The 17,849-nt window shown below is 36.9% G+C and overlaps 1 protein-coding gene across 1 annotated transcript in view; it reads right to left on the bottom strand.

The window, feature by feature from the left end:
• Positions 1–384: 384 nt before the first annotated feature.
• Positions 385–17,849, bottom strand: part of LOC119141630 (histone-arginine methyltransferase CARM1-like) — an 81,859-nt gene continuing 64,394 nt past the window's right edge. Inside the window, exons 7-13 of the mRNA XM_037374110.1 lie at positions 16,157–16,247; positions 11,981–12,062; positions 10,163–10,248; positions 8,702–8,791; positions 7,063–7,200; positions 5,149–5,238; positions 385–2,781 (exon numbers count right to left, since the gene is read on the bottom strand). Coding sequence (XP_037230007.1) covers positions 2,772–2,781; positions 5,149–5,238; positions 7,063–7,200; positions 8,702–8,791; positions 10,163–10,248; positions 11,981–12,062; positions 16,157–16,247 — 587 coding nt within the window. The 3' untranslated portion in view covers positions 385–2,771. The remainder of the gene's footprint in view (positions 2,782–5,148; positions 5,239–7,062; positions 7,201–8,701; positions 8,792–10,162; positions 10,249–11,980; positions 12,063–16,156; positions 16,248–17,849) is intronic.

Raw genomic sequence — 17,849 nt, 5'->3', positions numbered from 1 at the left:
AATTGTTGAAAAACAACCTGTTAAAAGCATTTTTTACTGCTGTAATTTCTTGAAGATGAACCTTCTAAATGGCCATTGATCCAACAAAGCATGAAAATATATAGCTCCTTAATATGATACTGCGCGTCTTTCCTATTGTGCTTTTTGAGTCTATGGGATGCAAAACAACACATAATTTTTCAACAGGATTAATATAGCCTCTTTAACTACAAATTAGGAAATGCTGTATTTCATAATGTGGTGTGATCTGTTCAAGAGTCTTATATTGCAACATTACATCATCGCAGTTTGCTACAGCATCCCCACAGTTCTGCTTTACTTTCCCTATATTCTCTGTCATTCATTAATGTTGCTTGTATAAAAAATCAAAACAAAACACCAGCATTTGTATGAATAACATGTTTTTATTGATATGTTGTTTCAAAAATACTTTACAAATATATTCTCATGTTTATACCCAGAAAGTCCTGCGAGATGGAAACACTACATTGTAGTCCTTGAAGGTAGGTTCCTGTGTACTTCAAAATCACCAACATTTCAAAGCAGGAAAGAAGGAAATGTTAAATGATAAGGAAATGAAGAAAGTCACAGGACCTTATTTCAAACTGTAAATAGTACAGTGTTCGATGTCAATATTCTTTTCGGTTTTAGCATACAATCTGGAACAAAGTGAATTCCTGAAGTAGAGAGAAATACAAATACCAGTCCTGGATCATCCAGATCACTTCAAAATAGAAACTGCTGTGAAACAATCTTTGTGTTGTTATTGTGTAAGAAAACAATCTTTTCTATACAACTTGAAGGTGCAGTTATTAGATACATATATACCTTTTGCTCTGGAATTAAATAAAGATACACAACCTGACGCTGCTATCTGCTGCTGTTGTTTTTCCTCCCCTTTATTTACTTTCTTCCTTAAAAATAATTGAAATTGCCACATGAAATTCACAATGTAAGATTTTTCCCTATAGAAAATAGAAGTCTGATACACAGATACTTTTTAGAAGACATTTGAGAGTGAAATGTGAGATCCAGACAGACATGTAGATCAATAGGAGACATTACAAATCTGTAAGCTGAATTCAGATTCAGCTTTCATACATTCTTTCAATAATTGCTGAGGAAAATGTGCCAAACTCTAGAAGACACTGAACTATAGTTGTCTGGTATTTGGATTTGCACATTGTACAGGCTAAATTTAGGCAGGATAGATACCCAACAATCAGACACTGCATCAAAAATCTCATTACACCGCTTGTACAGGTTCGAATGATAATATCTGTTACCATTCTGAGGCAGCAACCCACATTAAATACTCTTTTTTAATATATGTTATATATTTGTGTAACAAAACAGTCTTTTATTGTGCAAACTACATTTTTATGCTAGAAGTCTCTCACCTGTTGTATTAAATGCTACTGCAAATAAGGCAATCATTTTCTGATGCTAAATTCAATGGTTTCATGGCCTCAGCCATGAAGTTCATGTTACTTTTACAAGTTTCACAGTTTTAGAAGGGACTATTTTCCATAGTCTCATAAACTGTCTTTAAATAGCTGCAAATGGGTGTTGACTTGGACAAAAACCTCTGAAATTACAGCTGCTTCTTAATTACTACCAGCAGGCGTCCTTAGCTGGCGTTTTGATCAGATGTATCATGTAACTAACTTCCTGAGAGAAGGGTCAGTTTGTGTGGGGCTTTTTATTCAAACCAGCCTTCTAACAGTGTGTGGAAGGCTGAAGGCTGATTGTATCTTGCTAGAGGTATCGCTGTAGTTATAGTTTTGGTAGTAAAGTGACATATACATTTCTGAATTGACTTCAGCTCATTCAGCCTAAGGCATATATTTTGACAGAAACACGTCCTGTAAAAGCCACTATGTGCTGTTTATGGATAACATTGCCTGGAGAGACATCTCATTAAAATCTGGACTATAACTCTATAGTCTTCCTTATTTGTGAGGTACACAAGCCAAAAATATATCATATAGCTTGGACTACTGATACTTCTTAGAGCTACAGAAAAAGTGAAAGTCACACATACCGTATCATACAGTTTTAGATCACACTAAACTGGGACTAATTTACAAATGTGTCCTGTTACACTTCTATAGGCATAGAGAAATCTCAGCACATTTATAAAGTATATGCAAGATGACCTTAGGTTTATGTCTCAAAATGAACGACATTAATGAGTCCATTGAGAGAAAATTGAAGTACTCAACACACACCCTGCTGAGCTAGAAGATTAACACCAAATGTTTAAACATATAGAAAATAACTGCTGAATGTTTGAAACATGGACACTACGTACTGCTCAACAATCTTTTGATGTGTTACATATATAAACATGAGGTAGATTTTCTTCAATAACCTAGAGTATTGGTAAGGATATTAACAAACAAATAAACAAAAGAAAAAAAAAAAAAGACCACTGAAGCAATGTGAGCTTACTGTAAAATAGAAATAAAAATAAACAGGGAAATAGTTCTTGTTCTATAGCAAATGAACTTTCTGGAATAAAATTAAGTCTGCTGCAGTTCAAGTCTAAATGTGAGCACAGGGGGAATTTCAATTAAAAAAAAAAAAAAGAAAAAGAGCTGGAACCACAATGTTCCCTTCTTATGCAACTCACATACAATTACAGATAAGGACAGTTACAAATTGATTTTACACAAGCCTGCTAAGAATTGAACTGGTTTCAGTCTCACTGGTTACTCAGCTTGGTGAGAATCTCAGTTCCGTTTTCAGATGCCATATTACAGTATGTTCTAGGCATACCTAAAAATAGATGAAAGAATAAAATAGTTATAATAAAATACACAATTCTTTGATAGCTTACAGCACTAGCTGAACTAAGCAAACAGTAAATTCTAATGAAGTAAAAGGTATTGACCACTTTTTGATATTTAATAAGGACTTTCATAAAATTGAAAGTGTAAGCACAACACTGCCAATATCTGTCAGATAAGTCTCATTGGAATAAAGCTAGGAACTCTGTCCCCTGTGCTGTTACTGGATTTATTAAATTCACCATGATTTCAACTTTAAATCCGAAGTCTTCCCATATAGATTTGCAGCTGTACAGGCAAGTGTAAAATGCTACCAAATCCACTGTAGTTTATTTTACAAAGGCAGAGGCTTCCTTTTGCTCTTATGCATAGCAGCTCAGGCCATGGCCTTCAAAGAAATGAAGGGATTCCCAGTCCAGTCTTTTATTTTTACCTTATGCTATAGAATTAGTATGGAATTATTTTAAAGAAGCAAAAAAATGTCCAGGAATTGCCCCTTCCCTACTATCTGTCCCTGTAGTACAGAGATAAATATTTGTACCAGGGACACTATGAAGCAGTGATGTAGAAGAGGGCGAGACTGTGTGTGTTAACATAATGTCCCACCACATACAGTAACTTGCATGTCCAAGTTTAAAACCGGGATTGTATTTTAATTTTAAAAAATCTTATGAATGCCTTGGAAGTTACTTCATGTTTATAAATAAGCACTTTTCTTTTGATAAGTCTTCTCTGCTTTTGTTTTTTCAACTCTTTTAGGGTTCTGCTAATTGCTATGGGAAGGCCAGAACAGAATGAAGAATGATCAATAAACAAAAAGCCAGTAATGGAGCCTCACAGAGGAAGCCTGTTAAATAAGGTTAGTGTATTGTGCCAGGATTTCACAGCCAAGCACTCTAAGAATTAATGTATAAAGGACAGCAGTCTAAATTACTGAACTCAATATGGTTAATTGGCTAGCAACCATGAAATCACACGGTGACATTTTTACATTCCATTTTCAGATAGAATATTGTTTCATGTAACTTAAAGTACTTCTATATATAACACACAATTTTACCATTCCCCCCCTGCTCTCTTGCAAAAGAGTGATATCATTCTGAAAGTGTTTTCTATATTTTATGCAAGTTAAAAACTCTTGACAAAAGCTTCTTTTGCTTGTAAATGAGTAGACTTCTACCATCTTTGAAAAGTCACTCACACTTAATGCAATGGGTGCTGAGTTAAGTACAGAGATTTTAGGAAACCAGTAAACTTTCTTGAATTCATCACCACTAAAAGCTTTTAGATTTGAAACTGGTATTAGCCAAACTAAAAACATAAGCAATCTAGACACTCTCCATGTCACAGGCCAGATTTGAAGAAATTATCTTTTCCAGTGCATAATTTTGTTTATAGTTATTGCCCATCTTCCACGAACAGTCTTTATTACAAAAGCATTTTTACAAATTTAATCAAAAGGACCCCATTCTAAAGCCAAAACAACTGATGTGCTGCATATTTGATGTGCAGATTAAAATTAATTAATGTTCATCAGACACAATGAATATTTTGTTTTATACAATTACTGTGGGATTGTCATATAGGTCTGAGGCAAAAAAATAGGGAACAGGAAACACATAATGAATGAAGGACGCATCTTCCAAGTGTATCTCTGGGAAAAATCAATTCCATCAGCTGTATTTGCCTATGTTTACACTAAATAAAGCATAAGAATGAGAACAGAACACAGTTAACCTGTTTTTCTCAAAAATCTTCCTTTTGGAAGAACTGATGGCTCCTTCCTTCTGTTTGTTTTGATCCGTAAGTGGCAGATTTTTTCCTAAATACAGTGCTGTAGCAACATCTAATGAAGGCTCCTGCTTGGTTGGGAAGGATTGCAGCAGGTAGATTTTTTTCCTCCCCTCATGCTTAATACAGAAAGGACAGGTCCTTCATGTCAAATAGCATTATGGATTTATGTACTTAGCAGAGTGCATCAGGGCATACTGCTGACTCCTTGAGTCACGATGATGCACATCACACAACAGGAAACAGTAAAATATTTTAAGTATACACTAGTTCAAGTAAGTAAATGTCTACTATTTTGCCACAGTACTAAACACAGCACTAAACCATTACACATCTTAAATAAAGCTTTTTTCCTTTTGCCCTTTGTCACACAGCCTAAATAGAATATTGGCTTATATTAAGTAACTGCCACTAATGCAAACCAATGATGCCATTATACCTGTAGAAATAAAATAAACTCTAAGAGGTCAGAAACTTGTTCTTCCACAGTAGGTGTGTGTTGTTTCCTGTCATACAAGATGTTACCACTCTACAGTAGTATATTTTAGTCAAAATGATTTCTTACCTGAAAAATGGATTCTTTAAATCAAGAACGTTACCAGATTTAAATCCTGTCTGGTCTACCACAGCCATAATCTGAATATCATAACTTTGTCTGCATCAGAAAGAGAAGTATAAAGAAGATGTAATGGAATTAAAACAACTATAACATCTTGTGTGAAAAAATACCAGTGTAGTTACGGTTTGAATAATAATCACTTAGTATAACAAGCCTAGGAAATATATTTGCAGTGGCATCAGTGCAAGGCCATGATTATTTAATCACCTCTAAAGAAACAAAATTTACAAGATGCTTATGCAATTTTAAGAGTTTGCATCTGAAAAACATCATAATTTTGCACTGATAGTATTCAAAAGGGAAAGGTCTTTCCCCCACCCCCCGACAGAAAAACTATAAATTGCAACATTAGCAGGTACAGAGTATTATTTCACGATCAGAAACATCTAACTAGCGAAACAGCATTAAGTTCACTCCTTTCATAACCCTAGATTTCACCAGGAAGGATATTTTTCACAGGACTTTTTGCAAGAAACTGAGTTCACATAAGAAATTAAAGAGGGCCAACTGAGCAACTGAGAGCATACTGAGACACTTAAGTTTGACCAGAGCTGGTCCTTCTGCATGGAACAGGAACTGCAGAGTTACACAGAGGTGCCAAGTTGATCCCAAAAGCAGAGTCGCTTTGTGGTAGGACTTGTTAGCTCGGTGCTAACATGTGGTTCAAGGACTGCTCCTTCTCAGTCTGGCAAGGGCGCTAGCTCAGGTGTCTGAGCCATGCTCCATTGTAGATACACCGTATGTACTGACATTTTTACAGCAGTGGCTGTGTGATCACCTTGTGGCATACAGTGTTTCTTTTATATACTAAAATATGAATACATTTTACATTTGAAAGAGACCTATCAACATCTGTATTATGTATTTTCTCCATGAGGAGTTTCTAAGCTGAAGATCTAGAAGTTTGACAAATCCCAAATCAAGCATTTGTTGCTGATGTGATTAAAGAGCTCTGGAAGTATTATTGGGAGTTTTGATGTCACTGGAATCACCTGACTGGTCAGTATGTTTCCCATTGGGAAAAAATAAAATAAAAATAATAGTAATAATATAAAAAAGACAAGACAATTCACCTTCCTACACTGTGCAGGCAGGCTTTGTCTTCTGTTAAAACTACACATACACATAAGCAAAGCAGGCGGCAACTTGTGTGACACAGTGACTTGAGGATTGTTTTTAAAGCAAAGTGTAGGAGTGGAGTTATCAAACATTTGACTGACAGCAGGAACAGCAGAGAGGTCTGGTGAGGAAATGTGCCCGTCCAAAAGCAGCCATCTTCATTAGCCTCAGTGGAAGGACAAACACATGAAAAGTACTATTCTTAAACAGGGGAGCGCATCCATAAGGATTTTTTTTCAGAATTAAAGGATTTGGGATCAATCACATTCCTCCTTGTCTCTGCACAGGACTTACTGAGAGACCAGGGATGTTGGGGCTTCAGGCAACCAACCAGGCTGCTGACGAAGACATGGCCAGAGGTTATACTACAGAACAAGGTGTGGAAAATGGCTGGACATGACCTGAGAAATCGGCTGTGTGTGGAAGACAGTGGAGTAGAAAGCTGACAAAAGCTGCAAGTAGCACCGTGAGGGAAGGCAGGATGTGACGGGTGCTTAAGGAGAAGGTATGTGAGAAGGAACATCACTGGTAACAAAAGGAACGTGGAGACCTTTTGGTGAGTGGAGTCTCACAAGGTCAACAGTGCCTACAAACTGTATCAGTGATACCATACAAATTGGCAATGGTGCCAGGAATAACAAATGTGGGTACAAACATACCGAATATTAACTGGTGTCTTTTGGGTACCTCTACCAAGAACAGCCACACTACAAAATCTGCTTGGGAAGCTTTTACACTTACCTCTTATTGGCAACAAATAAGACTTTTCCTGAGAGAGTTTCCCCCTCTTTAGCAAAGAGGGGTGTCTGAAGAAGGCAGCGGACTTGATACCAGTGAGTGAGAGGTTCTGTCGGTGCAGTGGACAACCAAACAGTTACCCTGAAACAAACAAGAAAAGCTCTCTAGACTTTCTCTCCTGTCTGCTCCTCTTGGAAACAATTTTAAGTTGTTAGATGTTTATGTATTGGAGGCCTCCGCTACTTAGAATAAACTTTAAACTGCCTTCAAGTAAACTGGGAGAGTGATTCTACCCTGTGGTGGGAAATCAATACGTTATGCCTCGTTTTCTTTCTTTATCTGTACTGTGCCTGTCACCACCAGATCTGTGTGCCTAAGCCAATTACAGAGATTCAAAAAAGAGACTCTTCAGATTCCTGTTTTCTTTCCACACTGCCAGGACAGAGAATACTAATTTATCTCTCCTCTTACCACTCAATTTCAACAAATTACAGGAAAAGAATATTTTTCCTGAATGTGTCAATGTGATTCTTCACAATGGTGGTTTCATCCTTAAAGTTCCATCCTTAGACAACACTCCCCAAGAAGGTCCTATGCCTCATTTTCACTTGCAAGAGATACTTCAATAATATACTGAAAAAGGCTGTAGGTGCAAAGAAAGGGGTAACACAGGTAAAACCATGAGTCTGATCCACTCAGATTTCAAGTGCTCAGTCAAAGAACTTCCAGAGCTGTAGAAACATGAAAGAGCTGCTGATTAAGCAAATGCCTACTCCAAAATCAAGACATTCTCAGCAGAGGATTTCAGACAGTTCCTCTGGTTCCTTTTTTATGATTAAAAATTCTACTATCAGCTGTTAAATATAAATGCACATATGTGCATTTTCTTTTAATGGATATGCTATTCTGAAATCTTGACAATCCTCATTTCAAAGGCTAATAAAAGGCACAAACCCCACAAACAAATGCAAGTGCATTTTACTGAAGAAAAACCTCATCTAAAACTAGACCATTTTAACTGGGAAATCAACAAATCTTATCTAAGAGCAAAATACAGATAGTTCAAATCTATGTATTGACTACCTGAGCAAGTATACATAATACTCACCTACTTAGTATACCAGATGAATGTCCCTGTTTTGCACTAAATGCCTGGTGCTGCAGTGAAAAATCTTCCCAAGCTGGTGAAATTTTCCCCATTTCCATTCTGTCAGCCTGGTACTTGCAACCTGTTCTCCTTTTTGCCCACAAATAAGACCAGCCCAACTGGGAAAATCCAGCTTATGTTCAAATGCTGCTTTACTTCCAATGTAAAATAGAGTAGTATGTAATATTAAAAAGAGTCAGTATTGTCTGGAACAGTGTGTTTTGACCATGAACAATTCCTGGATGTAGTGTACCATAGATAATATGCACGCCAATCAATGGGAAGCAAGATTACCACTACCTACTCATACTGCTAGCATTAGGTTATCACACTTTTTGTTACCTATAGAAGGCAGCATCATTTCTTTTAACATGAAGGAATTACATTACAATCAACGTCAGCACCAGATAAAAGTCTAATTCTAGTACACTTTATATGAAAGGCGTTTTCCCCCCTGTAGTTAATATTTCATACGAAGAAGGAAAAAGTACTTACAGTGATCCTACAAATGCCACATCAAACCAAAAGGCCAGGCCATGGATTAGTCCAGACTGCATCATTTGGAAAACAAAAGGGATTTCCACTCTGCAGGAGAAAAAACAATATGCTGCCAAAGTAATTTCCAAAAAGTACTGGAAATTCCACCAGAAACCTACCTTTTAGTGATTTGTATATTTCCATTCTTATTCAGCAGTTTATGTCTCAATTTTCCATATATTTAAAAGAATATGCTCTTTGTCTCTGTGTCAATAGAATTAACAAATGGAACTGATATAGGTGTTAGGTTTTTGTGTGCCTTATTCAATAGTAGGATCAAATATGCCACCACACAAATGTTACTGCATCATTTGTGGCAACACTGCAGACTGTTATAAATACAGGGGTTCAGCCTTTCCAGTGGAAAATTTCTCATTCCCAGTGAAGGACATGGATTTAGTTTAAAAACTATTTTGAACAGGAAAATGTTCCACAACAAATTTGACAAACAAAACTACTACTGGACGCAGAAGGAAAAACCAAGATGCTTGAGCAAGAGCTGGAGTATTTCCAAAAGAACTATTACTGGCTATGCAGTTGAACCCAAATCTCACCCAGTCTTGCAGAACTGTATCATAAAATTAGCATTCAGCTACAAACATGTTAGTGCTGAGAACCACTGAAGGAAGTCAATGCTAGCCAGCTGAAACTGGAAAGCAATTCTCCAGCTGTTTCCCACTTCTCTGAGCAAATCTCTTTTAGTAGACCATGCCATTTATACAATTAGTTGTGAGTCATGTTGAAACAACAAGGGTTTAGAGTTTCAAAGGCAGTCTCTGATATTTTCACCTTATGACAGTGCCTTGCAAGGATCTGAAGTACTCCCTCGAGTTCTCCCATACGGTACATTTTATTTCACAGATGTACTGAGGAGGCTTCTCTGATGTCAGGGATGCAAGGTTGGTTTATATATATGACTTTCCAACTAAAAATTTGAAGGGGGTCTGGAGGAAGTAGAGGTACAGCTGCCTCCTGTTAGACTGGAAAATGTTTTAAAAAAAAAGATACACAAGAGTTCAGCAAGGCAGCTTGTGATGACACTATTTGACAAGGTCTTTTGGGATGTCTACACAGAAAAACAAAAATTGCCTTGTAACTAGATGTAAATGTGTCCCAACTTATAATGCTAAGAAGTAAACGCTGTCTTTCAAAGTCCATTTTATCCCTTTCAGTGTGGAAATTTTGTGAACCAATCTCTAGTGCTTCACAGGCTCACAAACAGGCTTCTCTGCTAATGCTGGACAAATCGTCATGCAGATAAATGCTCCAGTCCATTAGGAGTGGTGTGCTAATCGTTCTAGCATGCCACCTTCCCTTCTCCACATCCGCCACCAAAACTTCCTCTTTGTCTGAGTGCAAATGATCAATAGCCAGTTACAAAAATGAAAGTTTAAGAGTAGGTTGCTGGCATCTGCTGACCTATGCAAATCTTCTTCAGCAGCTTCCATGAAGTTCACAGTGTACTTCACTGTCCGGGCCATCAGAATTCTCACATCAAAAGTATCCTACGGGGGTTAAAAAAAAAAAAAAAAAAAGGGAGTTTCAACTGTTATTCTGTCTTGTCAGTGTATAAACTTGTTTTCTGTTAAAAAACATGGGAAAAAAGACAAAAATCAACCTTACCAATAAACTTACTTTAGATGTTTCATCTTTTTAGGATTCCTTAGAACACTTGGATTTTGCAGTATTATCAGCATGCAATATATTTGATAGACTACCTATCAAAGACTGTTTTATTCAGCCTAGAAACAATAAAATTTGCCCAGAAATTGAACACTTGTAAAAAAGCAGTGGGTTTATTTGGTGGTGTTTTTTGTTTTGTTTTTTTGGGTTTTGTTTTGTTTTTTTTTTATAAACCACATACATTTTAATGTGCTTTTCTGTTCTGTGCAGTTGGTTAAACTGATCTAAGACAGTATGGAAATAGTTTAAAACTAAATTATGAAGTATATGAAGAAAAATTACTTAATACAGATTTGCCCTCTGGAAAAAAGTTAGGTGTAGTCAATCAGGAAATGAAAACTTCTCCCTTCGTTTTTCTTTCTTTAATTTAATCCACTAATCCTAATCTATCACTGTTCACAAGCTCTTTCATAAGTAAAGCAAACTCTTAACTTAAAGGCTTGTATCACATCCCCCAGTGAACCCATCTAGAGAACCAACATCTATCCACAGAGTAAGGGGAAGCCAAGGAGATATATGATTTTTTTAAAAGAAATAACAATTTCATATGTTTTTTATTGGGCAATTTATTTTTTACTTCAAGGCCCGAAGAATCACGACTGAGAAATCGAAGCCAAACACGTACTTCATACAGGACGCAAGCATGTATGCCCCACAGATTACTCCGTTCTCTAACTGAAAGCCCAAGAGCCAGCACTGAGAATGGCTATGCTATAGTCACAGATAGGGCTGAAATGCCTGAAAACAAATGAGAGTTTTCTCTTATGAAGTACTCAGTCAAGTGCAGTCAAGTGCAGAAGGTAACATCAGTAGTGTGATGGTCTTTCCAGATTTCTGGACAGGTTTTAGGGTCTCCATGCAACAGCAGCTACACTGGTATCACTACTTACACTAGTTAGCCTAAGGCTAGCAAAGATTTCTTGAATTCAAATTTCTGAGAGAGAACCTTATCATTACACCTACAGTGAAGCATTATACTGGAGCAGAAGGTGCGGAGTGGGGATTGTTTAGGTTTTTTTCCCCAGAGAGGTGAGAAGGATTTCTCCTGCATTCTTTCTAAATAGATACCACCTGGACTTTTACTAAAAAGGAAGAAGGAGAACTGCAGGTGCTAGGTCCAAGTTATGAATAAAATAAGGATATTTACATATAAGAAAGGTGGTTTCATAATACAGAAAAGTGTTTGCTCGGCTGCTTCCTCTTTTCCTGTAACTTGTGGATTAGAGATGGGAAGGGAAAAATCAAGGTCTTGTTTAAGAGACTGGAAACACTGAGGGAAGCTAGTTGCATGTTAGGAAGACAGTTGTTCACATGCTGTGGCTTCCTAATGCGTGCATACCTCTGGCCATCTGTTATTCATAGCAAAACCAGACTATTACCTGTAGTAGTTAACCTTTGACAGCAGTTCTGTTCACACACCTACAGTTCCTTCCTTTACTCAACAGCCCCAGAGCTCTGTTTAACGAGGTGACTACTGTACCTGTAGAATTTTGTGAAGGGGATGAGATAGGGAGGAAAAACCACAAAAAATAACTCCCAGGCATACAAACCTACCACGATAGGTTGTCTGAAATACTCATCCACAGCCACACTGCGCAGACTGGACAGGTTGACCCCATAAAAGCATTCCTGGTACCTAGAAACAGTAACACATAAAATGTTTAGGGAAAAATGTTCCAACCAGACCCAGGCACAATAACGGTAAATGGCAGGTGAAGTGTGCCTTTGGACCTCTTTCCTTTTCCCTTGTCTGCCAAGAAGCCGGATTGCAGCCCTCCTTAGTTTACTTTACCCTCCCCACAGATCCCCTATACAGCACTGAGGTGATGTGATCCTCTCAAATGGACATATGGAGACATCCCACGCTATGCTTCTGAAAGAATCCACCCAGCAAGCAGAGAACGAGGCACTCTTAAACTACCTGTGTAGTCTCAGGCTATTCCAGAATTGGGGGTGGATGTTCTATAAATCAACACAGCGATGAGGACACCCGTATTACAGTTCTGTTCCTTTTTATAGACATTAAAGAGGAAAATAAAGCTGATCCTATACCAACAGAATGGGAGGAAAAGAGTATTTTCATCTTAAGAATTTATACAAATGTGCATTTAATGTATATTCTATTTCCAGTATGAAATTTGGAATGGAAATACACATACCTGCAGTAGTCTTTCTGCTGTGTATAACTCTCTTATCGAGTCACTGAGAAGTTTATTTCCAGATAACAAACAAAAGGGGATTGAAAGGGGAATGCGCAAGGATGCTCAGCTCCCTACGCTGGAAGAGTCATCTAGATATAAAACCTTCAGTGTCTTCAGAAGCAGTTAAAAATGGAAACTTTAAATGTTTGTCCTCATTGTTACAACGTTGTACAACTCCCATCGTAACTTTTTTCAAAGTGGATGAGTTACTCTGAACTAATCTGGCAATATACCTTTAATACTGATAAATTCTGCATTACAGTTCTGTGCTAATTGCATAAAGGGAAGATGCCCAGATGATTGTATACCTTAGAGATATCTGAGAAGATATCTTTAAGGAAAGAACTCAAATAAGCACAACAGAGGAAATCAGCTGACACCAATAACTGCAAGTGATCTTTTACCCTTTTCCATATGTTTGCTGTACAGTATAATTGAGTTGCTTATTTATCCCTGATGAGAAACACAGACAAAATGCACACTATTTTTAACCACCTGCTTTATATTTATGCTTTCTATCTTTATATCTTTGAAAGGTTTTCACCAACAAAGACAGCAGTCTGCTTTTCTATGGTAGACTATACATTATCATACTTCTAGAAACGATTACTGGTAAATAAAAATTAATATGCAACTCTGAAGCACAACAATAAGCCAAAATATAGGCCTGAAGAGAAACAAAACATACTTACACAGTTTCATAATTATTATTATTGTACAGGTCCAAGACAATGATTCTAAATGTATGAGAAACATGTAGCCTTTCTTTTGCGTAGTAAACAGGCTACTCCAAGTACCTCATCTAATTTTAGAACACACAGCATGACTTTTGCATAGCATTTTGAAGGGTTTTTTAAATTATGGTGCCTTTACCAGATGAAAGTTCAAATTGAAAATCTGTATATTTCTTTCAGTCTTCTGCTCAAGTACTGTAACCCAACTGGATCCAAACCTGTATCCAATCTCTAAGATACAGGATATAGATTCAGCTAAACAGGAAAGAATTTATTACACACAAAACACATCTTGTGTTTCAGTAACAAAGCTGGACAAGGAATGAAAGCTGTTTCTTGAGGCCTGGAATTTGAAGCTTAGCAAATCACAGGCTGTCACCAGCTAGTACCTGACAGTTTGCTTCAAGTGTCCAAGAAAGCCCTGAGAAACTGCTTTGTCTGAAACAGGACTTTTATAGCTCTGGATCTATCAGGATATCCAGACCTTCTAATATTAAGAACATGAATGTCCTACAGTGCTACAGAAGCAGAACTACTACACACTTACTCAGAACATTTTGATTCCACATTTGGTTGAAAACATTAGAAGCACTAATTTGTTGCTCTTGAGAGCACTCACTAACCTCAACAGTATTTAATCCTCTTGTACCATTAACATCTTGGGCATACATCCATACAAAAACTACTTTGAACGCAAAACCTGTTTTGTCTATGAATAATCAAATAGAACCTGATACACAAAGAATATCATCAGTGGTAACTGTGACATTTCTGTGGTTATTTTGGTTGAAACATTCTCATAAAAACATCAGAAGTAGGTAATAAAAAGATCTGTCAAAAAAGGGAGACATAGTTTTGCAAAGATGGGCGGGGGAAAGACTACAGTATGTTGTAATTTACATACCAACCTGATCACTGTCATAATTACAAAGCATTACTACAGTCTGTGATAATAATGTCAGTGACAAAAACATTCTTGGTGCAAAGCAAAACTAGTTAGTAAAGCAGGCTTGAAAAATCTGGTTTTCCCCTTTACGCAATTCTCTGAAACCCTTGCAGTGGTTGACAGATAATTCAGGTTATTAAATGTATGTATGTAGAATATGTGGAATCAAATCATGCCAGCTAGATACAGATGAAGTTCTCTCCTTTTTTTTAATTTATTTTATTTTTATTTTAAATGCAGATGGTGCATTTGTGTTAACAAACTATAAGAAACTAATCTACCTGGACTACTCAGTCCCAGCTGTACAATTCTTAAACAACAAAAGGCTGCAGATTTTTTCCCACCACCAAAAACATTACCATATACATCAGTTTTGATGGAGATACACGCACATACACTGTGCCTACCCCACAGATATTCCACAGAGGTCTTACATTTATTATAAATGAAGGTGAAGCATCCAAAGCAGTCTGAAATGAAATGCTTTCATATTTGCAGTAACATCTAGTCCTGTATAGACCTGGGAAAAAAAGCTATAATTCTGCTTCATACTACTAAGTATTTATATATTTTCTTCACTAAGTGAGGAAGAATCTGCATCATGGTACAACATTGTGCTTCAGTCTTGTAATTTATAGTTTAATATATACTATCGACATGTTATGTATATAAGCAAAAATAACAGGCTCTTTGGGAAGAGGGACCAGAATGACAGTTGAGATGTGAAAACTTCTCAGAAATTACTTCTGCCTTCTTTTTTCAGTTTCTTAACATAAAAAATACTGTTGCAATTTTTGAAATTGTAAATATACAATGTAAACATTTCATAATCGGCTCAACCTGCACAGTGAGCCAGCAAAGAATTCATCACTTTTCACATTTCACTCCTTTATTCACTATAGAAATACTAAGATTTTGACATATCTCTACTTCAGAGACAGCCAGAAGAAAACTTCTAAGTATAAGCAGTTACACCGTAACCTGGGCATGAAAGCAAATGTTGTCTTTAATCAAAGAAACCAACAAATAGGTCTGATGAAGACCACTTAACATTCACATTCCACATTGCAAGCTGTAAGAACAGTAGAAAGACTGCATTTATAAACTTCCTGAAGATTAAGAACAGTTAACCTTGGAGTTCCACAGTACCATTTATCCAAAACCTTTAAATAATATTTTATAAATGGCTAATATATAAAGTAACTGAGCTGTATCAAATGAAGGACTGAATGTATTTAAAAATAAACCTGCCCTTTGCTGAAATGGAATAATCTGAATTTCTCCTGATTAGAATATCACTATATAGATATCCTGTATAGAGCACCGCAGCAGCTCAATAGTAGCAGTAGGACACTTCGAGGCAAAAGGAGTGCAACCTCTAGTTAAAGCTGCATGAAAAATTTAGGTGGACAGAAAGTAACTACCAAATTGGAAATTGTTCAGGACATAGGAATTAATGCTTATTCTCTCTGAAGATTGCCAAGGAATCTTTCCTGTGCTCAGACACCTGGCACTTCAGGCAATATGATGATCACCATACACAGCATACTACCCTTTGGTGTAGCAAAGGAAAACTAGCACCTGATTCACAGTCAACTATTTTTTTCACAATGGATGCTCCATGGAGTCAATTTCTTTTGAAATTGACAGCTCCAGCACTTCCTGAGAGATCCTTCAGACTTGTACAGTAAGCAGGATGACTGTAGGCTAGAGCAGAATTGAACATGGAAAACATAAAAACATTATCTTCCAATGTTGCCAGATAGCTTATGCTGAATCAAAGAACTAATTTAATTTTTAACCTCTACTGAATCTTTGACAAAAATAAACTAACATAAATAATCATTACCAAAAATTGGCTCTGGAGTAGTGTTCCACGTACAGCTGCTCATCAGAAAAAGGAGCCAAATGAATGTCACTGTATGTTGGGAACATCATTCCTAGTAAACAAAAGACAATATAAAGTAGAAAGGCAAGTATTCAAGAAGTGTTTGAACAATGTTCTTAAATACATGGTTTAGTGTTAAGGTTGTCCTGTGTGGAGTAAGCAGCTGGATGTGACGATCCTTGTGAACCCCTTCCAACTCAGGATATTCTGTGATTCTATAGTCCCATAGATATCCCTACAGGGATTCTTCACCAGCAAGAAACCACCAGTTCAGAAGCAGCAGTTGCCATACACTTGAGATATCTTCGCATTTAGTTTCATTAATATATGGGTTACTGAAATGTTAATATGCTAAACCAGTAAAAACCCCAACCCAGAACACTTAATTTCTGGTTAAGAAACCAGAATACTTAATAAAGTCCTAGTAATTTCACGGTCCCATATCAAATATCCAAATTATTTAGCTTTCTTCAAATGAAGCAAAATGCTAGCTATTAAATACGTCCTCAGCACTCTCCAGTGGAATTACAGCACCTTCTCTGCTTAGAGCTAACCTAATAAATACAACATTTGTGAGAAGGATTTGCATTAAAGCTCAGACTTCATCTTGAATTAAACTGCTGGGTATGGTTTTGGTCAAATTCAGAACTGCTGTTAACGAAGGAAGAAGTTATATGAACTTCACTCTTAAGAATTTTATTCGGAAACTCATAGCACTTCAGAGTAAATACTGAGAAGTTTACAAACAGAAAAATGTTATTATACCTTTTTTTTTTAAACAGATGCTGAAGTTGAGAAACAAGTGTTCTATTTGCATGAAGTGGCAAATCAGTGACTGAGCAGGGAATGAAATCCTGATCTACACTAGTTTGCAAGAATGCATTTTCATTAGGATGTTGCACTCTAATGGCTTAGGAAACCACAGGAATTACCTGCTATGGACAGTGCATCGGACCACCTAGCAGCTTAAAAGAAAGCCCTTGTATTCCATTATGCACGTGTCAATGGAAGCAGGAAACAAGGCCTGGTCATTTTGAACTACACTAGAGCGTACTTCACCCATTTTTAATCTGGTATAAAACACAATGCATAGTTGAAGGTAAGGATAGGTAGAGCAGGGGAGGGGAAAGGAAACAGCTTTCCTTTTGTAAGTGCGTCATGTAGGAAGAGTTCACAGGAATTTAAATCAAGAACAACACCCACTCACAAAACACACATGCTTTTTAAAACTGGCTGTGGGGAGAATATTAGCAAGTTTGCAGAGAATTTGGGACAGAAAGTTTCCAAAGCTAACTGGTACTAAATATTAGCAGCTAACTCAAAATGTCACAATCTCAGCTTACTTCTTAGACAATCGTTAAGTTTAATAATCACCACATAAGGGGATTCATCCCCACTATACAAGTGAGCAATCAGAAAGTTAGGCACATAGTTTAAAAGCACTCATTTAAAACTGAAAATGAGCTGCCTACTGACCATTTTTCAGAAGCCCTCCACTGAAACTGGGCCCTAAGAATCTAAACAGGAGACTCAGGATCAGTGGCTGACAAGAAAAATACTGCCCAAACATGCTTTGCAATTTTGAAACAGATCAACAGCAAAGTCATTAGCTACCTGCATTAAGGCACAGATTCAGTCCATTCAGAAACTTCCA

This window comes from Falco rusticolus, chromosome Z (genome assembly GCF_015220075.1).
Source record: "Falco rusticolus isolate bFalRus1 chromosome Z, bFalRus1.pri, whole genome shotgun sequence".
Classification (NCBI taxonomy): domain Eukaryota; kingdom Metazoa; phylum Chordata; class Aves; order Falconiformes; family Falconidae; genus Falco; species Falco rusticolus.
The sequence above is the reverse complement of the archived record's forward strand: the minus strand, read 5'-3'. Positions and strand labels throughout refer to the sequence as shown.